We start from the raw sequence: 26,390 nt of genomic DNA, 5'->3' as shown, positions 1-26,390 counted from the left end.
AATATTTCGAAAAATAAATACTGGTTATCCAAAAATAAAACGATCACATTAATTTATAAAGAAGCAGTTTAGGCAATTTGTAGTCCATTCAAATTCAATAAACAACTATATACAACAATATGCATTAAAAAGCCAGGGAGATTTAATAAAATGTAAAGGAAAAAAATACCTAGGCTAATAACAATAATAAATACTTTTTATGTTAACTAATGTGGTTCATTTAATATCTTGATTTTTTTAATTCAAGGAGTAACGTTATACGCAGTAAGCCTGTGAAATTCAGGTTGCTATTAGTAAATTTAGCATAATACGCGACAATAATAATACGACTAATTAAATAAAATATTTTTATTAAGATAAAAAAAAAAAAATTATTGAAGCCACAACAGTAATATTTGTCTTGAGAACTGAATGTTCTCATTATTAAATGTGTTCTCTCTTTTATTATTTATGTATTTATACTCCCATTGACTGCCTGGATAGATTTTATCATTTAAAAGACACCACATTGTTTTATATGTTTTAATGCCATCCGTTTGTTTTTGAACATTTCTGTTGAACGTGTTTGCGAATATATAGGTTTGTTATGACGAAATTCTCTTCCGCAGACATGAAAACCAATCAGGTCGAGTATAGTTTGTGTCAAACCAATCAGCTGCCGAGAGTGATAGCCTCAAGCTCCGCTCTCCAGACAAACTCGAGCCCGCGCATACAACATATCGCTTGTTTTCGATAATGCGCGTTCACAGCAAAGACACGTGCCAAAGCGCACGGTAGCGCGCAACAGTCCTCAAAGCCATAACACGTGGTTCAGGTAAACAGCTTGAAGGCCCGGATGTTGGCATCTTTTTCTTGAGAATCAGACAACAACAACGTCATCAGTTCTATTTGAACGTTTAGTTGTAACGATACATATGATAAAGTGATTATTATTAAATAAACCCGTTTGTCGAAATGGAAATAGAGATCTTGAGAACTGCCTCTAATGATGGTCAAATAAGCCACTCGCAACCAAACTAACTCACATTCTCCATCAGCGGGTGTTTTCTTTTTTTTTTTTTTTTCTTTTTTTAGAAAATGCTGCCATCTACTGTATCAACACTGATATTACTACAGGCATTTTCATGATAATCACTGAAATTGTCCAGTGGCTGTGATAACCTTACAGTTCAAAGACTATAATTATTATAGTCTTTGAACTGTAAGGTTATTATTTTAGCTTAGGGCTTGTGCTTTAAGAACTGAATTTCACACTAATGAGAAGTGTGTGAGTGTGAGTGTGTATGTATGTATGTGTGTGTGTATATATAATTAAGCATAATTTTTCCTGAAATTGCTTACTGATTTTCACACTAATGAGAAGTGTGTGTGTGTGTGTGTGTGTGTGTGTGTGTGTGTGTATATATATATAATTAAACATACTTTTTCCTGAAATTGCTTACAGAATGTAATTATTTGCTTTTAGTTGTAATTGCTAAAAAGCTAAAAATAAATCTGAATATTATTCTATAGATTGATTGCATTTTTGTCTTAATGTTTCTACAAAACGTGTGTTTTGAATACTTGGCTAATCAAAACTTTTTTTTGTAGTCAAGGGTTTGAGATTTTTCTAAACCAACAACAAAAATTAAAATTAAGTTCACATAAAACCCTGTCATGGTGCATTGGTGTCAAGCATATATGCATTTATTATGAAGGATTATGTAATAACAATGGTCACATTCTCACAGAACATTTCAACAGAGTGTGCTTGTATTCAGCATCAGCCACAACACTATTAGCTGCTTCTCACAAAACTGAGGGAGAAAGCAGTCTCGTTTATTCTTACTGAACGTGTGAATATTTCTCATCAAGCTGCCACTGGTTGTCATGGACGGCAGGTTCTCACAGGACCCAAATTAGGCTCATGCTCATTTAATTACTACATCATGCACTGCACCTTTCCTTATTCACTCAATCAAGAGTGCAGAGAGGAGCTCTTCTGTTGCTGTGCCAACCAATACAAGACAAAGAGACAGAAATCTGAGGCAGAATATAATACAATTGGTTTTATTCTGCAGTTTCTAGGTTACATGACTTGGCAGATGCAGAGATCAATGAACATTGGCTGTCTTTTTGAGCAGTAAAAACAAGCCTTTGAGACATAATGCCACTGTTTTCAATAGTTTCAAAAGATTGTAATCTAATTTTGAACTGTTTGTAATCACAAGTTTCCCAGAAGGGCCAGATCCTGGGGGGTTTTGAAGCTTGCAAGTGTAAGTCACAAAAAAAGTTTGCCATTGTTAACAAAAACAGGGTTAATACACAATTTTTTTAATACAAAGATTAATAATAAATCACTAGACATTCATTTTTACAATAAAAACAGTTCTACACAAAACTCAAGAACTGAAGGCAATATGCAACAGGAACAAATCAGGTAGGGCAGAAATTAAAGGAGTATTTATTTTTCTTTACTTCCTCAAATTCTTCACGACAAATCACAAAAGCTGTGATAAATAGAACTTAAAATTACATAAAGAGAACTGATTTTTTTTTTTTTTTTTGGTTTTCACTTTTTTTTTTATATATATATATATATATATATATATATATATATATATATATATATATATATATATATATATATATATATAAATTTCAAGAGTATACTGCAAATAAAATCACAACTGATCTCCAACTAAACAAAGCTGCACAATAAATGTTATTTGTGACGCATCAAGGCACACAGAAACAGACACGGATTCGGCAGAAGCTTTCTTACAGAGTTTCACAATTTTTTATATTTTTATTCATTATTTATATAAGAGAATTGCCCATTCTCTCCTTGATCAACCAAAATCTGATACCACCACTAGGAGGCGTCTTGCCAGATACATATAGGCAAAAGAAATGTAGGGTAAGTAAACAAAAGAGGAAGCCAGTGTGGGAAAGAAACACTTAATGAAGCCATGCACATATGCGCATATCAGTATCAATAACTTAATTTCTTAGGTGTCCATTTTCACAAAGTGCGGTCTCGCTTACAAATTGCACAATAGTATGCATTACAGCACACATAGATCCAGGTAGACTCATTTCGCCTGGGTATTGACACACCACTTTATTCATTCACCAGCAGACAGTATCTCATGATTGAAATTGATTAATAAAAGGTGCATTTCCATGGCTAGATGCTCCTAATTTCCACGTGGGATTAAACCTGACGTTCTGGTTGAGCTAGTTCATCTAAAAAGCTAATCTTGATAATTAATATTTCTTCTTCAAACACTGAAAGCAACCTGGATTTTGAAAGAAGTGCAACTGAAATGTACAAGCAAAATAAAGAGCTTTTTTTCCCTTTTCTTTTTGAACTGCTAATACTCTATATATGAGACCACAAAAGGTAGGATATAACAAAAACCTGAGAGTCCAGTAGCGGAATCCCCAGCAATGTGGCACTTCCATTTTCTTTGTATAGAAAGCTTCTTAACAGTCATGCAAGGGGCACAGTCTTATTGATACAAGGCGCCTGGGGGTGCAAGGAAAGCAAATATAATACAAAGAAAAATACAAAAAGGGAAAAAATGAATACAGATGACAGGCACTGTGCGATTATAATAGACACTGATTGAAAATTTACCAGTTATGATTTAAAATCACAGAACTGTTCTTCGTCCCATGACAGAAGTTCCTCTAAACTAAAATGATAAAGTCTACTTTCTAAATGGACCTACGTGCATCTTTAGATTTAAAGACACTTGGATTTTGGGATATATATATTTTTTTTTTTGGCAGGTACTGTACAGTAATGTGAGAGCTTAAGTCAAATTTTGGACACAAGTACACATTTTCCAAAATGGCAGAACATCTTCAAAGGGGAATCTTTGGTGCAAATTTAACGGATTTGTCTTTTCTAAAGTTTCTAGAAGTGATCATGACTGAGAATCAATGTACAAATCATTTATATAATAAGTTGATTAAAAACTTGTAATTATATATTATAACTACCTACAGGTTTTAATGTATATAAATAATTACAGGTTTTTAAAAATCACACATGTATGTATATGTATATAAGTCAAGTCACTTATATGGGGGTTATAAAACAATCTGATAAATGAAAAAGTTTGAATACATTTTAATGGGTCATTAGTTAATACATATTTGCTTTTATGAAAATATATTAACGCCTTAAAATGGCACCGTGGCAAATTTCGAGCTCTGTGCACTTTGAGGAAATTGGCGATGCACAATGTGGATAAATGCCTGTCCACTGCATATATATTTAAGAATAGAGGAGATCTGAGCCCTCATTCTCTCCCTGTTTGACCTCTGTGGGACTTCAAAATGGCTTACAGACACTTTAGAAAACCAGCTTGTTGGAAATATTAACAGGAGGCTAGAAAGAAGCACAACAACAACACTATCATAGACATTATTTACCGAAGTGTATCAGAGGACTGCGAGGGGTTAATCGGAATCAAAAAACCTTGATGAGATGTTGTACACAAACACACGTGGGCAAACTTTCGCACAGATGGACAGGAAGAGAGAGTGTGAGAAGCACGTTCATTGTAATGAGACCGTAAGAGAGAAGCAGGTGAAGAGAGCAGGAGCCAGCACGAGGCCAGAAGAACTGAAGGGCTGCCTGTAGTTTTGGGATTTGGGAAGAGGAGGAGATAAAGATAATGATGATGATGATTGCGATGAAGACCAAAAGAGGACCACAGCACACAGCTGAGTGGAGACAGAAGCATCAGCATGACTGAATCTAGACCAACACCTACAGACAGAAAAAAAAAGAAAAAAACAACAACATTAGTTATGGTTAAAGCATGGCATGTATTGCAAATACGACTATATTCCAACCGGGATGTGAGTTTGAGGTTTGCAACGTGCTAAATTACAGTAAAAGAAAATCGGGTTTGGTGAGTAATTCAAACACATCAGCATGTACACCAGCGTTCAAAAGTTTGGAGTCCATGGTTGTCGTTGACTCCATTTTCAGTCCATCTAGAATTGTTACATTATGCAAGTAGAACAAAACAGTCCTGCTAATAAAATAGGGTAAATAACAGTAAATAACTACTCCAGTAGTTTCAGCTTTTTGAATATATTTAAGTTCTTGTAATCCACTGCATGTCTTAACACCACTGACAAACCCGTTCATCTCTTTATTTGAAATCACACAAAAGCTTGGGGTTAGTAAAAGAGTTGTTTCTGTTTTTATTTTTTTAAGAAATTAATACTTATTCCGTAAAGATGCATTAAAGGAATAGTTAACCCAAAAATGAAAATTTGATGTTCATCTAACCCAGGGCATCCAAGAACACAAACACCAGCTCTCTCTCAAATGGACTATTGACACTATCTACAATCTTATTTGGGTCCATTTGAGAAAAAGGTGGTGGTAATGCACTAATAAATCTGTGATTCACCATAAAGCAAGAAGAAGAAGATGACGCACCATGCACCGGCTTTTGAGAACTCTCTCAGGACAGTTCGGACATTACGGAGAATCAGACGTAAAAAAAACTATATCAATTCCGTTCAGTTTCTTGCACAGACCGATTGTTTTGTGTCTTTACAAATTAATGTATAGTCACGATCTGCAGGGTTTATTTTGGTTTTGCCTGTGTACGTTTTTTTTTTACTCTCAAAGCTGTGGTTCCCATCCACTTACATTATATGACTTGACAGACTGAAACGGTTAAAATCTTGGTTTGTGTTCTACTGAAGAAACAAAGTCACCTTGGATGCCCTGGGGGTAAGCAGATAAACATCACATTTTCATTTTTGGGTGAACCATCCATTTAAATTGACCAAGACTGACCAGTAATAAAGAATGTTTCTTACGCAGCAAATCAGTATTTGAGAATGATTTCTGAAGGATCATGTGATACTTAAAGAACTATGAAACTTCATTTAAACAAATGAACAGAATGGAAATGACTCTTTAAGAGCTCAAAATGACTGGATTCTTTGCACTTGCTTACAGTTACAGTTTTTTTTTTCGCTTTGACCCATGTGATTGATTTTATATGCATTCATCTGGCTTCAGTCTGCAGTTTACCTGTGTGTCAGTCTATGGTCTGTAAGCTGACTGGAAGCGTGCAGTTTCTTCAAAGATCAGCTCTTTCAAAGTTTCTTTGGGCAAGTCATCCAGCTCCATATCGAACTTAAATGGAGCCTCTGCAACAGGCTATGATGAAAAAAAAAAACATAGTTAACGTGGGATAAAATGTTTTACCCACAATACCTCTACTGTACGACATCAGTGTAGACAAAGTCCTACATTTACCGAGTACAATGTTCCGTCCAATAGGACAAGTGCTCAAATCTATGCAACAATGTAATTGTAATTCTTGAATGAAACTATGCAGCCATAAACACAAACAATATAAAATGTGAAAAGGCATTCATAATACAGAAATTGTTCTGAGCACACATTACTTCACAATCAGAAAGAGCTTCATTGCCAACTATGCTTGCACATACAATGAATTTGATTTAGTGTCATAAGCTTCCAGTACACAAGAGACAAAAGAAAAATACATACATACACATACATACACATACATACACATACATACACATACATACACATACATACACATACATACACACACACACACATATATATTTATATATAAATCTTACATTTCAACTGCTTAGACAACCAATTGCATTTTACCAGACAGTCTATAGACAGTGAAAGGTTATCATGACCATATGGCTATTAAAGTGCACTTCATAGTGCTCATGTTTGAAACGCTCTCAACCTTTGATCCCCATAAACTCCAAGATAATAGGATGAAGATAGTGTTCTTAAAAACAGAATAGAAGATTCTATATTTATCTTTTACTGTTTAAATATTATCAATAAGCATGTAAAAGAAAGATTATTATTATTACTATTTGTCATTATATAACTATTATTGTTATTTTCATAGGTCCTTACAAGAAAATAAACAAAACTCATAACAACAATGACCGATCAAATACATTTTAAACAATCGGATAAAAATGATAAAATCATATCCATGTTTTATGATATAGAGCACATACTCTCTTTCTCTCGCTCCCAAACAGACACACACACAAATAGTACTATAGACACACACCCGGCACAGAAACACCTCGTTACCGCTGGTCTGATGATTATATCAGTAAAATAGTTTAGCACGCGTGATTAATCTCTCTCTCTCTCATAACTGCATTAGTCTGACGCTTTGGTGTCGATTCATCAACACCTCGGATCAATATTTCCTAATAATTCAACGGCCCGTCGTCAGGTATTCCTTACCAACATGAAACCACTGTAATCCTGATAGTATAGTATTAATAATTTTTTTTTTTTTACGCAATGTAACTGTAATCTGATTACTAATGTATTCTGTTTCTCCCCAACCGTGATTAACAACCACAATAACAATAATACTATTTGTCTTGTTGCTCTTATCGTCTCCCAGTGTATTGTTATCTTAGTATTGCTTGAAAAATATTCCACTATAATCAAAATGAATCCTGACAGAATTAAAAAAGAAAACTAGTAGTGAGCTGACCTCATCTGTGGGGTCATAGTACTGTTCCAGGTACGGGTGAGCCAGCGCCTCCTCCACTTCAATCCTCTTATGAGGGTTAAAGGTCAACATCTTGTCCAACAGGTCCAATGCTACAAGAAAACAGACAATCCAGTTCATTAAAAACAAACCATGGATTATAGGAAGTACAGATCTGCCAAGCCAGAAATTCAAACATGTTTTGCAAAATTAGTTCGATTATGTGAGACATATATGAGGTCTAGTTTCTTTGTGAGTGGAGTTGAACTCTGACCTTTAGGATCTGCATTAGGAAACAGGCGGTTCCAGGGAACTTTGCAGCGGAGCGGAAGTGACAGAAGGTAATTTCTTGCTTTAATGTTGATAATGCAGTTGAGATCCTCCTGAGAGGGGGAGCCCAAAATACCTACAGGAGCGAGAGAAGACAAATAAAAAGATTAAATGATGAAAATATAGACCAGGAGAACAAGAGAATAAACAGAAAAGCAAATGTGCTTGGTCTTGTTGCATCATTATTTCCTTGATGTTTTAAAATAATATAAAGAAAATAAAAAGTAGTTTGATATATAAAGAAGTCCCATATACTCGCTAAGGCTGCGTTTATTTGATCACAATATAATTACAATATATCAATAGAAATATTACTACAAATCTAAATCAACTTTTCTATTTGAATATATTTTGAAAATGTATTTTACTGCTGTGATCTCAAAGCTGAATTTTCAACATCATTACTCCAGTCTTCAGTGTCACCTGATCCTTCAGAAATTGTTCTGATATACTGATTTGCTGCTTAACAATTATTTCTAATGATCAGTGTTGAAAACGGTCGTAAATATTTTTGAGATATCTTTTGCCATTTTGCTAGAAGTTTTGAGACTGAGACTTCAAATTAGTTGTGGATAATGTTGAGACAACACAGATATAAATTTTTTAACCACACCATTCTGCTCATGTTTATATAATTAATCAATAGCTGTGATGAACGCCAGTGTGAAGTACGGTAGGATAAACAGCCTATTTAATTTGAAATTACTTTTTTTGGTTCTGTGGATGGCGAATTGAATAAATGCTTGCCCAGAGAATGAGAGAGACAGTACAACAATAACCCAGGGCTCCAGGCTAATGATATGCACATGCAATCTAAATGAGGAAATATGTGGAGTTATCAACAGGGAAACATCTGCTCGCACAGGCCAGATGGGTTCAAAGACACATGTTCATGGAAATACTAAAGAGATTGTCTCTTTAGGAGTAAACCACTGATCTATAATAGAGAACATATATAGATCAGTGCCTCAAACACACACAGCAGCTCGGACACCATTATCAGCTCACTGCAGGGTCAAATTCAACAGCATCTCTGACAGGAAATCAGTTTTTAACTGATGCAGCGGATGGAGAAAGGAAAAATAAAAAGAAGGGAAGCGACAACATCTGACGTGCTTGCAAGGGAAATGATGATCAAGCCTTTTTGACGATAACCATCAAGCGCCTATCTCAGTCTTACGATGCAAAACTGACCACAATGGATCATGTTTCAGACTCTGTTCAGAGATGGATGGCCTATGCAGAGCTTTTGAAGAGCATTCAAAGTACATCAATTATTCAGCTGACTGAGAAAGCATGTTTTCCAATACAGATGGACAGATTTATGGAAGCTGAACAAAAACATCTCATATTTCTTTATGAGGAGAGTTTGATGTCAGTGCAGACAATGTGTTGTTTAGTCTTCCTGATGTCCCACATGATTTAAGTGTTCACCTCAACAATCAACATAAACTAAGTTCAGATCTATCAAGAATTAGGGGTTGCATGATTTGAGGAAATTTCTGTGATTCAAAATGTAATATGGCTTTTGATTTAAAATGCAATATATTTTAAATAGCTAAAGGTTGGATATACCTGTTTGTAGTGATGCAAAAATTTTCTGATAAAAACTGCTATTTAAAATAAATAAAATGGCTCCAGATTCGCTGTGCTTTTTTGTAGGGCTGCCAATTGTATTATTATATATCAATATGCCTTTAAAATTATAACTTTAATTATTAATATCATTGTTATTTTATTATTTATTGTTGTATTATTTTGTATTAATTATAAAAAAATCTATATTATTTTTTGCAAGTGGTGCAACTATGAGCAAATCTGTAAACATTCCTATTCATTTCAATGCAGTTCTGGAAGTATACGTTTAAAATCTTAAAGTTATTTCTAAATCTAAAGTCTTTTTATAAGAACCAGTGAGCTTTTTTTCACCTGAGCTGTAAATATCATATGACTAATCACACTATACTTACAGGAAAACGACGTCATGGCAATTATGACTGACCCAAACCCTTCTCTAGCAGCTATAAGCTGTGAATTCAAAGGCTGCAGGCTGGGTAATACATAAAGTCCACAAGGTTGTTTACCTAAGATGTGGTTAAGCTGGTCCAGATAGTGTTTCCCAGGGAAGATGGGTCTATTCGAAAGCATCTCAGCCAGAATACAACCCACCGACCATATATCAATGGACTTAGTGTAACCCTGAGAGACAGACACAGACATGAAGATATTGTTTACTGATATAGCTATTAACTTTTATGGCAAAAATTTATCTTATTTTTTTTTTTGGTATTGGAATTTTCTGTGTGGTATGCATCACAGTAATACCATGGCAATCTTAGAAGTAGCATGGTAAATGATGGCAAATGATGACAATTTACATTTAAATTTCAAAAAAAAAAAAAACCATTTTAAAATTCTAAAAGCTAACTAAAAACTAAGGCTAAACTAAAGCTAAAAATAGAACTATTAAAAACCTTTTTGTTAATAAAGAAATAAAAGTTGAAATAAAATACATTATAAATATTAGATGAAAAACGTTGCATTGGAAATGTTGCATTTAACTCAAAAATAACTCAAATAAGTCTAAGTTCAAGCAATAAAATTACTAACTCTCGTGAAGACTGATTCCTCACCTTGGAATTGAGCATAATCTCGGGTGCGCGGTACCAACGTGTGGCTACATACTCCGTCAGGAAGCCAGTGTGGTCATGGTCTGGATCGGCCACTCGGGCGAGCCCAAAATCACAGATCTGCAGAAGATAATAAAAAATAAAAAAAAAGTTACAAAGATTTCTGAATATTCAGCAATGTCCAAGATGAGCCTGACCTTACTTTGCATTAATAAAGCATGGTATGGTGTGGTGGCAATGGAGTTGTAAAAATACAAGGACTATGCCTGAAACTGCAGAACAGTTGCTAACTTAAAAATAATTTGTAAACTAAATTACAAGTATCTTATAAACTTATTTCATTTTATTTGATTTAAAAATGTACGTCAGTTATTTGAACTATTATTATAGTTAAACTAAAACCATAAAAACATTTTCATTACTTGAAATGAAATATATGAAATAAAATCTCAAAAGATTTCAGGTACTTTCTAAGGCAACATTTCTAATTTTCATTTAAAGTTGATATACTAAAATAACAAAATAAAAATGTAAATAAAAATGAACTATACAGAAAAAAACTAATAAAAATTACAAAGGTAAATGTAGAAATCTATATTAACATCTATAAAAGTATCTCAATACTAAAATAACACTGATTTACATTTTATTTCAAATTATTTCTATTATTAAATTATTGTGCTCTGATTGGCTGATGAGCTGTTTTGTAAAATGGAATAACTTTATATTTGTAACACTTACAGCGAAGAACATTAATAAAATGGAAGTTATGTGCTTTTTTGTAAAACCAACACAGCTGCAGCTCCATTCGGTGACACAGAAAAGACACACATCAGCTTTAAAGGGGTTTAAAATGGCATAATGGCAAAGAACTGCAGTGTACTTCACCTTGAGGTCACAAGTAGTGTTGAGCAACAGGTTAGATGGCTTCAGGTCTCTGTGGAGAACATTTGCTGAGTGGATGTACTTTAGGCCACGCAAGATCTGGTACAGGAAGTAACAGATGTGGTCATTGCTCAAGTGCTGTGTCTTCAACAGCTTGTATAAGTCTGTCTCCATCAAATCCTGTACAATGTAGCTAGAGTTTTTCAACGTCAAGGTCAAAGACAAAGCTTGGTGATCAGAAAAGAGAAATGGGTGCATTTAAAAACTGACAAAAGCTTGTTGAAGTTCATGCTACACAAGCAACAAAAAGTACAAGCCCATCCCTATGACCTGTATTAATTTCAGTAGAAAGTAAAGCATGGCCTTTAAGATCTTGTTTCTACACTCTTCAACCGCAGCTCTGATATGACACTAACCATATTAGAGCAACACAGCGATTAGATCATATAAAACTACTCTCACTATCCACACGCCTACTGACTATCGATTTCACACCTAAAATTAACTCTTTACTAGAGATTTTTGCATTGTCTCAGCCTACACAGTTGGAAAAGAGCATTGTTTGTGCCAGAGGCCGCATTTTCAGCCTGAACATGAATATTTAGGAAGCGGAACGGAAAAATGTATTGAATTCAAAATTAAATGTGTCACGGTTTGTCTCTCTTTTTGCTTTAATGATGACGGCACTTGAAATGACAAATGTAAAACCTGATGTTCTCCAGCATGATAAAAAAAAAAAAAGCATCTTTCGCTTCAATGGAAGAAATTCTGACTGTTTGTGCAAATGAGCCACATAATCAATGTCACTAATGTGCTTGTCTAAAATAATATGACAGAAAAAGAAATAAGTCTACATTTGTTTCCAGGTTAAAATAGAATTAAAAAGGATACACGTCTTTCATCTGGTCGATGGTTGGGGTGCGGATGATGTCGTTGATGCCGATGATGTTCTCGTGCTTGAAGCGGAGCAGGATTTTAATCTCACGGAGCGTGCGCTGACAGTACGTCTGGTGCTCAAACGGACTGATTTTCTTTATCGCCACACGCACTTTATTATCACGATCATATGCCGAGCTGAAACAAAGAGACAGCAAAAAAATATTTTTTCCTCTTGGTTAAAAAACAGTGTTGTGTAGCTTTCTGTCATTATAACACAATCAAAAAATTTAAAAGAAAACCACACAAACAACATTTAATGTTTAACAAATGACACTGAGATATCAAGTATACAATATAAGAATGAGTGTAGTGTAATACAATGGAAAAGATGAAGGGAACGCAGATGGGCATTTCCATTATGGGCACTTTTCAGTGGACTGTTAGAAAAGCTGCTTTAAAACACTTCTCAGAAATATAAATTATTGAAAAATACAATAGACAAGCAGAGACTTTTGAAAGGCACTGGAGAAAATTTACAAAGTGTAGAAGTCAAAACAGAGGAAAGAGCACGATATATGCTTGTGTATGAGGGGAATATGTACACCTATGTAAGCTTATACAAATCTGCTTATTACATATTTCTACATGTGTTTATTTACGTATGGGGCTTATTTTTGTCCCTTCAAAATTTAGAAAGGATACCTATTTATTTAGGTAGAAAGACTGTACACATGAAGCTGAACTGACTGTTTTGCAATGTTAAGTAAAAAATAATGTTTAAAAAAAATTTACAAAAATATTTAAAAGTGGGAAAAGGATGGTGGTGGAAAATATGCTTGAAGGACTGATAATGATAAAACACTTTAAGCAAAAATAAAAAAGCATTAAGAATACAGAATATTTTTCAGTAGGCTACCAGTAATTCAAATAAAATTGTGAAACTTGTGTATTAAATACACAAGTGCCCTTGAGCAAGGCATCAAACCCCCAACCGCTCCCCGGGCGCCGCAGCATAAATGGCTGCCCACAACTCCGGGTGTGTGTTCACAGTGTGTGTGTATGCACTTCAGATGGGTTAAATGCAGAGCATGAATTCTGAGTATGGGTAACCATACTTGGCTGAATGTCACGTCACTTTCAAGGCATACAGACTGAAGTAGTTTGAGTCTTTGGTTCTTTTCATTGTGATGATTTAACAAAAACCCACCAATTCACAAATTAGAATCCTTCATAAGACAAATAAAAAATAAATACATTTTAGTGAATTGTTGGCCTTCTGCAAAGCATGTTCATTTACTGTACATGTACTCAATACTTGGTAGGGGCTCCTTTTGCTTTAATTACTGCCTCAATTCGGCGTGGCATGGAGGTGATCAGTTTGTGGCACTGCTGAGGTGGGATGGAGGCCAGGTTTCTTTGCCTTCAGCTCATCTGCATTTTTTGGTCTCTTGTTTCTCATTTTCCTCTTGACAATAGCCCATAGATTCTCTCTGGGGTGCAGGTCTGGTGAGTTTGCCGGCCAGCCAAGCACACCAACACCATGGCCATTTAACCAACTTTTGGTGCTTTTGGCAATGTGGGCAGGTACCAAATCCTGCTGGAAAAATAAATCAGCATCTACAAAAAGCTGGTCAGCAGAAGGAAGCATGAAGTGCTCTAAATTTCTTGGTAAACGGGTGCAGTGACTTTGGTTTTCAAAAAACACAACGAACCAACACCAATAGACATTGCACCCCAAATCATCACAGACTGTGGAAACTTAACACTGGACTTCAAGCAACTTGGGTTATGAGCTTCTCCAGCCTTCCTCCAGACTCTAGGACCTTGGTTTTCAAACGAAATACAAAACTTGTTCTCATCTGAAAAGAGGACTTTGAACCACTGGGCAACAGTCCAGTTCTTCTTCTCCTTAGCCCAGGTAATTTGCCTCTGACGTTGTCTGTGTTCAGGAGTGGCTTAACAAGAGGAACACAACAACTGTAGCCAAATTCCTTGACACGTCCGTATTCCTTGACCCCCAGCCTCAGTCCATTCCTTGTCAAGTTCATTAATTCTTGAATCGATTTTGCATGACAATCCTCGTAAGGCTGCGGCTACGGTTGTGCATCTTTTTCTTCCACACTTTTTCCTTCCACTCAACTTTCTGTTAACATGCTTAGATACAGCACTCTGTGAACAGCCAGCTTCTTTGGCAATGAATGTTTGTGGCTTACTCTTCTTGTGAAGGGTGTCAATGATTGTCTTCTGGACAACTGTCAGATCAGCAGCCTTCCCCATGATTGTGTAGCATAGTGAACCAAACTGAGAGACCATTTTGAAAGCTCAGGAAACTTTTGCAGGTGTTTTGAGTTGATTAGCCGATTGGCATTTCAGCACAATTAAAAGAACCAAAGAATTAAACTACTTCAGTCCATGTGCATTGAATTTAATACACAAGTTTCCCAATCCGAGTTGAATTACTGAAATAAATGAACTTTTCCACAACATTCTAATTTATTGAGCCGAACCTGTAGTTTCACTTTTGTTTAGTTTTATTTGAAAAAAAATAAATAAATAACAACTATATTTATGGCTACTCATTTTAAACATTTGAGAAAAAGCAAACAAAAAAGCACGGTTATTAAAAATAATAAATCAACCAACCCCTCAAACATAAAAAGGAGGTGCAACTGAACAAACATCCAGATGCAGTCTCTTTGTTTAAATTAAATATTTTTTATGTCAATATTTTTAGCAAGATGTTGCAAATACAAATTGTTAAAACCATTTGCAAAGACGGTTTGTTTTAAACTGATCTACATATAAAAAAAGGAAAATACTGTATGCACTATATAAACCGCTCAAAAAAAATTAAAGGGAACACGTAACACAATGTAACCCACAAGTGTTCCCTTAATTTTTTTTGAGCAGTTTATATATGTGAGTGTGCGTGTGTGTGTGTGTGTATAACAAAAAGTTAAAAAAAAAACTTTACTTTTCATTCAATCACCTCTAACCTTCCTCTTAGTTCCTAAAGCTGGTCTGTGTCACACTTCTTCACGTATGATGTTCATAAATGCAAAGAACAACCTCATCTCAACATAACCGTGAGCTGAACTCTGCACTGCTGACACACTGTTAATGCTAAATCTGTGTCAGGTGCACCAATAATGCAGCATCTGCACCATTTTCTCTTGCACAGCAGAAACATGGCCACCAAGCAGGTCACAATTTGACACGTTTATTTTTTTTTTGTTGTTGATGCCAATTTTCGATTTGTGTCATTTGACAAGAATGACGCTCACAGATCAAGCATCTGGCTGGCATTGTGCACAAAACACTCTAAAGGGCAGAAAGTGGAGAAATTACGCAGAGGTGAAGAGAGAGAGAGGGAGAGAGAAGTAGAGATGGAGGGACACAGTAAAACAGCAGGGGAAAAGAGAAACAAGAGAGGCACGGTTACCACGGAGATGGACAGGCGAGACTTTGCGGTGAGGAGTTATGCAACAGGCTGTTTCCATGGTAATGTGAAGGAGGGGGGCGGCCACAGGCTGAACGTTGGTAGTGAATTTACACAATGCTCTGACAATGCCAGATACCCTTGGTGCGGAGGAGGAAGGAGGGGAAAAAAAAGACGCTCCAATGGCATACTGTCATGCCACCAAAATAATAAAGATGTCTATATATAAAGCTGGGGCTGCATGAAAACTGAAGGGAATGACTGCTGCATGTGAATATCCTGAAGACTGAAAATCCACACAGTAACAAGCACAGCAAACTCTCTATTTTAGTTTCACTTACATCTGCAATGTGTAGCTAAAGGTCTGTTAAATACAACTGGATAAGAGAGCAAAGGAAAACCACTCAAAGAAGACTTCAGCACAGCCGTTTGAGCTTATGAACACTGTGTGATTTGAGTAAAGCTCATCAAGCTCATGGATAAAAGATAAAAACAAATAAGTGGCTATTAAAATGATCTGCATCAAAGCGTTTTCATAACCGTCAAGAACATTTCTTCAATTCAACAATTCCTGTTAAAATGACAGATCCAAAGAGCTTTTTTTTTTTTTTTTTTTGCTGCATTTAATGCAATACAACAAATATTTATATATTTCAGAATAAAATCGTCAGACTGGGGAACTATTTGTGGTAATGTAACCAAAAAATCTAAGACCCACTGAATCTGAATTTAAGGCATTTTAAGACTTTAAGGACCTGCGGCAATCCTGCATTAAAATGCAGAAATACTTCATTTAATTCTGATTTTTATTTAAGGGTAATGAGATTATTTGCATTACAGTAATGAGAGCTGTGGCAGAATGTGCTTGATTTCATTTAATAATAAAATGGACAAATACACAGCATGAAAATAATTTTAAATATGTAGACTATTAAAATTATTTGCATTATGACAATTTCAAGACTATTATGCACATTTCTTCTCCCCAATTTCTCATTACCATAATGGGTCCAGAAGTTTTGTTTTTGTTTTTTTTGGAACCATATTTTATAATTACATCTGCATAAATAAAAAAGGGGGTACAACAAATATAAAAATGCATAAATATTACATAATGTTTTTTTTTTCAAGTTACAGTGATGAGAACGAGATAACTTGCATTAAGTATCTGCACTTTTTTCATCATTAAATGCAGTACAACAATACTGCAATACATAAATACTTGGAACTATTTTTGTCAAGCTACACTAATTAAAGTGATATCTTTTGCAGTACATTAACGAGAAATGGGAGTGAATGTACTTAATCGTCATGAGAATAATGTCACAATGCAAAATAAATATATTTATATGTGTATCTCTATATCTATATTTTTTTTTTTTCTTTTTTTTTTTCCTGCTTGACTTTGGGGTGAAATTTCAACCCAGACATGTTCTTGGTTTTATAAGATTCACCCATTTAGATGCGTTATGCAATATGGCATGGCATGGCGTTTGCATGACATGCTCTTTGTTTATTCACAAGTTCTCTATCAGCAGGCTTCTCTGGCTTAAAGAAAACAGAGATGCTTCTATTTCAATGTACCTTCTGAGGGGGGAAGACGCTTCTTAGACTTGTGGAAATGGGGCCGGTACACCTCAAGGTTGGATAATCTTTTCCTTTCTGTTCCTAACCCAAAACGCCCGCACATTTACAGCTGTGCCAGTGAGAAGATTTTCACATTCTATAAACCAGAAAATCTCAAGAACATTAACTAGGTTGACTGGTTTCATTACTCTGAATAAGGAAATCACATAGGCCTTAAAAAAACTAGTTGTTTACATTTGGAAATGCGAGGGGTGCAAAAGTCATAAACTTGATACTAGTGTTGCCAAAGTGTTAATATACCATTGCTAAGGGGTTAAGAATGGTTAAGCCAATGATAATTGCTTCAGCAATTTAGCAAATGCCACCAAATAGTAAACTGTAATGATTTTCCAAACTCGTATATGCATCTTCTTGATGTGCCTTGCAGTAACTACCAACCTTGCAAATAAAAATAATCAAGCGCTCTGGCTTTCCTCTGCTTTCTTTCTCTCTCTCTGTTGCTGCTCCTTCTGACACTCCTCCCAGTCAGGCTGGTTCACATGACGGCAGATTGACGTCCTTGGCAGAAAGGTTGCTATGGAGACTGGCACCGTGGCAGAGTTTGGCATGGAGGCACGGTCCAGGCAGTATAGCCACACACAGCCTGCATCAAACAGTGTGTGTGTGTGTGTGTGTGTGTGTGTGTGTGTGTAAGCGCAGGCATGTGTGAGCGTGTACATGTATTGACTAATATAGATGCATGTGCATTTGTGCGTACACAAGATCTTGAGGGTGCATAAAAGAAAGTTGAATTATCTGACTAGATCCCTCACTGCACGTACAATACGAGTATCAAAACCTGGTGCAAATCAGGCCAGGCTTCAATATTTCCCAGTGTATTCAAAATGCCTTGTTTTGACATGTTCATTTTGATGTTATCATTCTTCTGGTAACCACAGACAATAATATAAAACAGTAAAAAAAAAAAAAAAAAAAAAAAATGCACAACAAAAATTACTCAAACTTTAAATTTAAAATCTAAACTGAATCTCTTTGCAATACACAAACAAAACCAGAAACGTACAATCCACACAGGAAATTTGTCCAGCACAAACATACTATTACTGAACTCAAGCTCAAGTGGACAAACAGTCATTTTCGTAATTATGAATATAATATGAACAATAATGAAGCGAGGAGGGCACACAAGATCTCAATTTACTCCAGCTATAGATACATGCCTCTGAATGAATGAGTAAACCTGCTAAAGCAAACAGCCAAAAGAGATAAGCCTTTACACCAGACCTGCGTGACGCATTTAATGGTCGCAGGCAGCTACAGGAAATTCTTACCCTCAGACAATGTAAAAATTTAGTATAATTACCTAATAAGCAGAAGAACTGGGGTTATATTGCTCAAAAGCATAACATAACTATAAGTGACATTTTTGAACAGCATAAAAGTACAATTACATTTGTTCAATATTTATGGTTTTAAAATTGTGTCATTAGCATTTCTCTAGATAATAACACAAAACATTAGATGTAAAAGAAAATAATCTGTACATCTGAATGGGGCATACTTGATGATACAATTCGTATGGGTTATGGGTCAAACATCACATGACCAAACAGGAAAACACAAGTCTCATCGCATCTGCTTGTCAGAGAACGTGTTAACAGCAGTATGAACTAATGTTGATATCTATGGACTTTAAAGGTAATCAGCTAACCTAGCTAGTTGTTTTTATCGTTGGCTTTTGATTCACTTTTCATATCAGAATGTTACAGAATATAAAAAAAAAACACTTTTAGAAATCAATCTGCATCTGCATATATGGTGGGAAATGGTTAAGATCATCATTTGTATCTTCTTTCAAGGCATCTTTAGTAAACAAGCTCTATATTTAATGAAGCACATACAACTAGAGCCCGACCAATACAAGTTATATTTTTTTTATATACATTTCGTTTTTTTGAGCAGATAACGATATTAGAAAGGGGAAAAAAGGACGATATTGATATATCGGCCAATATTCTTTGTGTATATTATACACAAAAAAAAAAAAAGTGTTTCATTCATCCAATTAAAGAAATTTAGGGTAATGATTAACATCTATATTTTTTTAACTTGAATCAATGAAAAACAAGTAACTTGCCCTTAGGGCAAATTTTTTATTTTTCATTGGCTCAAGTTAAAAAATGAAAACAGTTTGCAAATGTGTGACCCTGAACCACAAAACCAGTCTTAGGTGTAATTTTTTCTAAATTGAGATTTATGAATCATCTGAAAACTGAATAAATAAGCTTTCCATTAATGTATGGTTTTGTTAGGATCGGGCAACATTTTATTTTAATATCTGTAATCTGAGTGCAAAAAAAATAATCTTAATGTTGAGAAAATTGCCTTTAAAGTTGTCCAAATAAAGTTTTTAGCAATGCATGTTACTAATGAAAAATTAAGTTTTAATATATTTAATGTAGGAAATGTATTTAATATGCTCATGGAACATAATCTTTACTTAACATTTTAATGATTTTTGGCATAAAAGAAAAATCTGTTATTTTCCCCTTACATTTTGGGGAAGTCGTGGCCTAATGGTTAAAGATTCCAAGTATGGATCACCATACTTGACTGTATGTCATTTCACTTTCCCTACAATGTATTTTTGGCTACTGCTACAAATATACCCCAGTGACTTAAGACACTTTTGTCCTCCAGGGTCACATATTTCATTGGATTTTGATGTGAAAAGACAACAGGGGATGGACTATTTATTATTATATGGATTATGATTATGTTTCTTACAAACACACAGCTTTTCACTTCACAAGATGTTAACTGATGGACTACACGATAAACCATGTGGAGTATTTGTGGATTATTATAATGTTTTTAGCAGCTGCTTGGACTTTCATTCTGACGGCACTCATTCTCTGCAGAGGATCCATTGGTGAGTCAGTCGATGGATGGCCCGTGGGTAAATTTTAAAAAAATACTATTTTTATTAACTAACAAAGTCTAACAAGTGCTGTAAAAATATATATTGCTCATTATTAGTTCATGTAGGTTTATGCATGACATGATGTCAACAATTGAGACCTTATTATAGAGTTAGCAGATAGTTACCAGATGTGAAACGAAAAAATAAAAAGGGCAATTTTGGTAGTCTTAAATAGGAGAAAACATTCCTAGCATTTATTTTGGCAGTGCTCCCACAAAATTCTGAATCAAGCAATTTAACAAATTCAATTAAAGCAGAAGCCATCCAATTAGTGGAAGGATGCTTTTATGAGATTCCTTACATCAGTCCGTAGAAAATTAAGAAAAGCAAAACACACTGTGAATTTAAAGTGCAGACTGAAACTGAAGCAAGAGCATTATGTTCTGTATTTAAAAGAAGGATAATGCTTGGAAATGAAAACAATGTAGATATTAAACCAGTTTCATGCACTTGGGGTTGGGCATGGCATCATCTACGGCTGATGACTTACAATCGTCACAATGCTGACCCGGCATCATGATCACCAGAATGTTATGTTTTTAATTGTATAATGGTTTGCAATGTTTTGGCACATGCCCATCTAGCGAACCCAACCCCAACCCTATAAGTGACAAAATTCTAGATAAAACAGCTGATATAAGCAGCGACAAAGCTCCAGCGTTTCCCACAGATATCTGCATGCTAAGTTAAGTAATAAAGACACATTCACATTGACTTCAGCAAATGTGTTAAGACCACAGCACTGAGACAAACTTTATGAAGTACAGAGGCAGGGTCATACCCTCCAGTGTGAACACTAAGAGCAACTGTAACTGGTAGTCAGTCCTGCAGCATTCCTCCTCATGGTTTAGAGATGCTACCCACAGAGCTACTTCTGCAACACAACACCACATCAGTGTTGCAAGTTGCAACACTTTTGAGCATGAAAACGGCAAGTAACAACACATTGTAGACAAAGGATAAGAACGTACGATCTCTAGAGTCTCCAGAGTAGGGATATGGCGGTATCAAAATTTCCTGTTGCGAATAATTGCTCACGCTTTTATCACAGCATTGAAATTTAGATTTTAAAAAATGCTATTCAAAATACAGTATAATAGGTTAAAAAAACTTTTTTTCTTATAACAAAAATAACTCAATATTTAAATGCAATAAAAACAAACCATACTAATTAATACCAACATTTACTAATATGTGGACCCTTTTCTCACAGACCGTGATGATGCATTTCCACAGTTACTAACACAGTAAATCAAGCTATTTTTATTTTTAAAAATGTACATTTATTACAAAATGTGTTATAAGGAATATGCTTTGTCACATTACCTTGGCATTAAATCACAGAAAACTAGTGCATGAGTGTTTCTCATACAACAGCTGAGGGGATGTTGGAAAATTTGTCATTCTGAACTTGTAATAAATCTCTTTATATATATCTTTACCTCTTTTGTTAACTCACAAAAGTGCTATCATGATTTTTGTTTATCTGAATGGAAACTTCTGCTTGTGAGAACCCTGGAAAGGTTAAAAGCATTTCTTTTTTAAAATGTAATTTTTTTTTTAAAGTTTTTAATAAAAATCAATATGAAATGAAACTATCAAAATTTTTAACATGCTTTCTTCTCTATTTTGATGTATATCCAGGTGTAACAAACAGAAAAAATAAAGGAAGGACAGGACTTTATTTTGTCCATCAAGAACTGAATGTTAGATAATAAAAAAAGATATTACTCATTGTCAGTTCAGGTTAGCTAATGGATTAACTAATGGTACCAAATGAGACATTATTGTAAAGTGTTACCAGATAATCGTTTTAAATATCTATTATTTAGGAATATATGGTCTAGCACAAGCACAATCAAATTATTAGGAGTTGCTTTGATACATGTAATATTCCATAATAAATGTCACAGCATCTAGGCTCTTTCATGGACACTATTTATTTAGACACGCAAACATTATTTCATTTTGTAAGTGGAAGTGATATCCTCAATCTGCAAGCGTGAAAATGTGTTTAATAGCCTATCCAGAATACCTAAAACACTAAAAGCTGTATTTAAGCATCTATAATACAGCTTAATTACACTTGCCATGTGAATCTACAGAGAACGTCACCTCCAGTAATTAGACACTGCTATAGGAACAAGCGCTTGCACACGCACACATATGGTTGCAGGAATCCCTGCTTCAGTGCTGCAAAACAACAAAATATACTGCAGCCTTTCGCCTCAGTTTCTCCATTCCTAAATCCACTTACTCGCCCTTCCCTTTCCATTTCCTGCCCCCTCTTCGCTCGTTCACTTGCTCTCTGGTTTAAAAATGAAACCCAGCCTATTCCCAACCTCTCTTAGAAACGCAGCTAAACTCCACATTCTCCAGCTATTACATCACAGGAGGCCTCTGAGCGAACGCCAGGCCAGTGGATGCCATTGGAAGAAACTGACCCACAATTGCAGTTGCCTGAACAGCTCTGTGTTTACAGATACAGAAAACAGATCCTAGATTATGGACGTCATCAGTTTAGAATTATCTGTAGAATCTCTCACTATACAGTGCATGTTTGTTTAAGAGAAGTAATCTAGGATTCATGGAAATCAGATTGTGTTCAAATGGCCCATTGTTTGTGACTTATATTACTGGTTTTTGAACACCAGTGACAATGATAACAACATGTCTTACTTTTGCATAACACAGGACAGGATGATGGCCACCTGAAATGCATCCTCATGGACAGAGGGGTGTAATGCAGAATGCAAAATCCACTAGAATCACTTATGTGCAGCACTTATTTCAGCAGGAACAGAAGCAGCTCTAGGATCTTTCTACATTATAATAATATGCCAAAAATGGGATCACAGCTGAATTAAAGGAACAATTAGTTAAAATTCACTCTAAGTGGGATTCAAATCATATTAGATGATACCTTAGTAGCTGATGACATCAGCAGATCTTCGTAAAGGTACTCCAAAACAAATGTCTACAAAACTAGTTTGTGCACATTAAAGATCTCAAATGACACATTGTGCAATCCAATGCCGCAGAACAGGATGAAAACTAGGAAAAAAAATTAATTTGATGCCAAAAATGGCTTTTTAATACCCAAATGGAACTCTTTTGAAATGGAATGACTTGAAGCTATATTTGATATGCACATGAGCAAAAGTTCTCAAATACTCAGAAACACATTGTCATGTAAATATGATGTATTTGTAATATTATGCATACAAGTGACAGCAACAAACCAATACACAATAAATATATCATATGAAAAATAGTCAGTATTTAATTCCAATAACTTAGAATTATGTCAATAAAGTATTTTCCAATAATTATAAAATAAATCCAAATATATACAGTATAACTATAAATATACAGAATTTAAGTTGCCCACTGTTATGCTAGTCTCAAGTATAACAATGTATAGGTAGGTATTCTGTTCTTGTTGATTATTAAATTATTAATATACATGCTTCTTTACTCAAACTCTTTTGCAGAGTTACTGATGTCAGTCAAAAGCAAGGCTCCACAAAGGCTTCAGTAATGTTACAGCCTGTTCAGCACAACATGTTACAGGCCTACACGTCCATATGACAGCCAACCCAGGGTGGCTTGTTCTACTCTGTAACTGTTGGGAGTGGGTGTTAACCATTCATTCATCCATGTGAGAAGACCAAAACTAGGCCTGCCAGCGATGAGCTCATTCGTTTAGCCAACGGACTCCTCTCAGCAGAACAGATGGGCGATCAGACTGCACATTTGAGCCAGCAGTCTCTCAATTGTTACAAGCTAGCCTTGAAACTTAACCATAACAAGTCTCCTTTGTTATACAATTTCAAAACTAATGTATAAACATTTCTGTGTACGTTTTTGATTTACAAATTAAGGCAGATAGGCAAAAGTCTTGGGAACCTAGTGAAACATTTATATTTGGAAAATGATGCTCATCCACTTTAGTATAGCTAACTGAAGTTTAAAGTTAGGGCTGTAGGTCCAACTCAAGCACTATCAATTTCAACTGTTTTTCGTGGGCAGATCCAACAGCAAAGCACATCCAAGTGCCTCTTGTTCCTACCAGTTTTGCACAACCTTGGGGAGCCCGCGCCCACGCCGCCCAGGAGAGCCCTGCCACCTTGACATTCCTGGAAAAGCTCTGCGCAAATTTCACAACTACACTCTATTAAGTTTTGATCCATTCCTGATGTCTGGTCTTTGCTGAAACTGTCTGATATCTTTGCATTTTCAGACTGGAACTGCACGACAGATCATGCATAAAAAATAAAAAAACATTTCTACTAATCTGTCATGATATTAAATATTATTATCATGAATTTAATACATTACCTAAAAACAATTAGAGTAGTAGCATTGCTCAAAAACCTTTTTATATAATCTTAACTTGAAATTGCAATGCCATCGAGTTAATACTTTTACATAAAGCTAATGCAAAAAAAAAAAAAAAATCCTGAGAGAGACAAATATACAGCCTAAATTAAATCTGCAGTGCAAAATGATTCAATAATGAATCACCAGCTAATGATTAGAAATGCTTTAACAGATGTCAGACTCTGTGTGAACTTGTCTCTATCTGTTAATGCACATCTAAAGCTAATCTTAAAAGTCCAGCGTAAAAAAAAAAGAAAAAAAGAAAAGTGCATGCAACTGGTTTCAAGGAGAAGTAGCACGAGAACGAGAGAAGCGGGGCTGGTGCACTGCGCCGTGATTGAATGAACAAATCCAAAGCAAGCGACAAAAGGAAATATTATCACAATTCTCGGAAAAACAGCGGTAACAAAGCGTAACATGTTAACAAGTACAAAAGCATCTTACCAAACCATGCCATACGCGCCTTCTCCGATGTACGAGAGGTTGCTGTAGCGCGGCCCGACGTCGAAAGCCTGACCGCGGACCATCTCGGCACCGGATCCGGGGTTCGGACCGCCGCCAGCGGGGGCAGATACCGCAGCTGTCGCCATTGCTAAGAAACTGAGCTGCCTTCACACGCACAACAAACGCGCTTTTCTTACCCAAAGCAGCTTACGGAGCTCGGGAAAAGCTTTTAGGTTGAATAAAACACAGCGGGAGGAAGGATAGGCGACGTGGTTAAACTAAGCCGAAGTCTTCGCGTCGGAGTGAAAGTGTTGTTGACTGGCATGCAGTGATAGTAAGCTGCGCGTGGTGAGACTGACTGACTGCAGGCGGCAGCGAGCGCGAGAGAGAGAGTGCTGCCGCAGGAAGTAACGGAGCAGGTCACGTGGGCAGGGAGCGGAGCTTGGTACCATACAGATAGAAGTTACACTTATTAAGCCAGACGAGGTGATAAATGATGGGTAGGTCCTCTCTGTTTTACAGTTGTTGCAGATAATAATGTAAATATGCTTAGGAAATTATAAACAGATGTATCATGTTTAGGAGACTAATTGTTACAGTTGAACAACTTATAATAGTATTTACACGACAAAAATCACTTCTGGGTAATCTTTTTTTTTTTTTTTTGTAGGATGTATAAATAATTTTCATACTCCAATAATCTTTGTTTTATTTACATCTTCGAAAAAAAATAATCTTTTTTACAGTGTACCAGAACTGGTATGTATTATCTGAAGCAGCAGGTTCTTTTGTTTATTTTTATATACAGTAGACTGCATCATCTTCTTAAAACGTCAGTATTAATATTAAAAGAGCTGTCTTTTATGATGGTTTCCCAGATAAACTTGATGAAAGATACCCTGAAACCAATAAATCAGGCTGGTTTGTTGATTATCATCATCATCGTCACGTTAGGCACATTTTCTTAAAAGATTCAAGTATGGTTACACTTATAAAAAATATATACAAAACTGTGACTATATACATATATAATTTAAGGGTTAAATAAAGTAGCTTTTGTAATCTAGGGTACTGCTCCAGTCACAGCATTGTACCTTTTTTTCCCCCTGAGAGTTTATGACTTAATATCAAGAGGTCAAACTCTACGAATCTTACCTACGTGATTTTAAACTATAGATAATTTCATGATATAGGTCTTGTGTTCACAAACTCTAAATGGCTCATTGTAAGCACATACATTCTTTGCCTGCAAGAGTTCAGTTTTGCTCTGCAACCATTTTGCTGTG

General features: G+C 35.4%; 1 protein-coding gene across 1 annotated transcript; it reads right to left on the bottom strand.

The window, feature by feature from the left end:
• Positions 1-2,600: 2,600 nt before the first annotated feature.
• On the bottom strand, positions 2,601-25,546 carry LOC128013953 (mitogen-activated protein kinase 1). Its single transcript, XM_052597154.1, has 9 exons — positions 25,105-25,546; positions 12,281-12,463; positions 11,393-11,582; positions 10,508-10,624; positions 9,959-10,073; positions 7,819-7,950; positions 7,548-7,657; positions 6,056-6,184; positions 2,601-4,765 (listed from the first exon to the last, which is right to left on the bottom strand). The coding sequence occupies exons 1-8, from the start codon at positions 25,248-25,250 to the stop codon at positions 6,068-6,070; spliced, it is 1,110 nt and encodes a 369-aa protein (XP_052453114.1). The 5' UTR covers positions 25,251-25,546; the 3' UTR covers positions 2,601-4,765; positions 6,056-6,067.
• Between the last annotated feature and the right edge of the window lie 844 nt (positions 25,547-26,390).

This window comes from Carassius gibelio, chromosome A5 (assembly GCF_023724105.1).
Source record: "Carassius gibelio isolate Cgi1373 ecotype wild population from Czech Republic chromosome A5, carGib1.2-hapl.c, whole genome shotgun sequence".
Taxonomy (NCBI): domain Eukaryota; kingdom Metazoa; phylum Chordata; class Actinopteri; order Cypriniformes; family Cyprinidae; genus Carassius; species Carassius gibelio.
The sequence above is the reverse complement of the archived record's forward strand: the minus strand, read 5'-3'. Positions and strand labels throughout refer to the sequence as shown.

Coding starts and splice junctions, on each gene's coding strand:
- LOC128013953 (XM_052597154.1), bottom strand. CDS start 25,250: ATGGCGACAGCTGCGGTATCTGCCCCCGCTGGCGGCGGTCCGAACCCC. Junction 10,625..11,392: donor ACACTACTTGTGACCTCAAG/GTGAAGTACACT, acceptor TATCTTCTGCAG/ATCTGTGATTTTGGGCTCGC. Junction 7,951..9,958: donor CCAGCTTAACCACATCTTAG/GTAAACAACCTT, acceptor TCGCTCCTGTAG/GTATTTTGGGCTCCCCCTCT.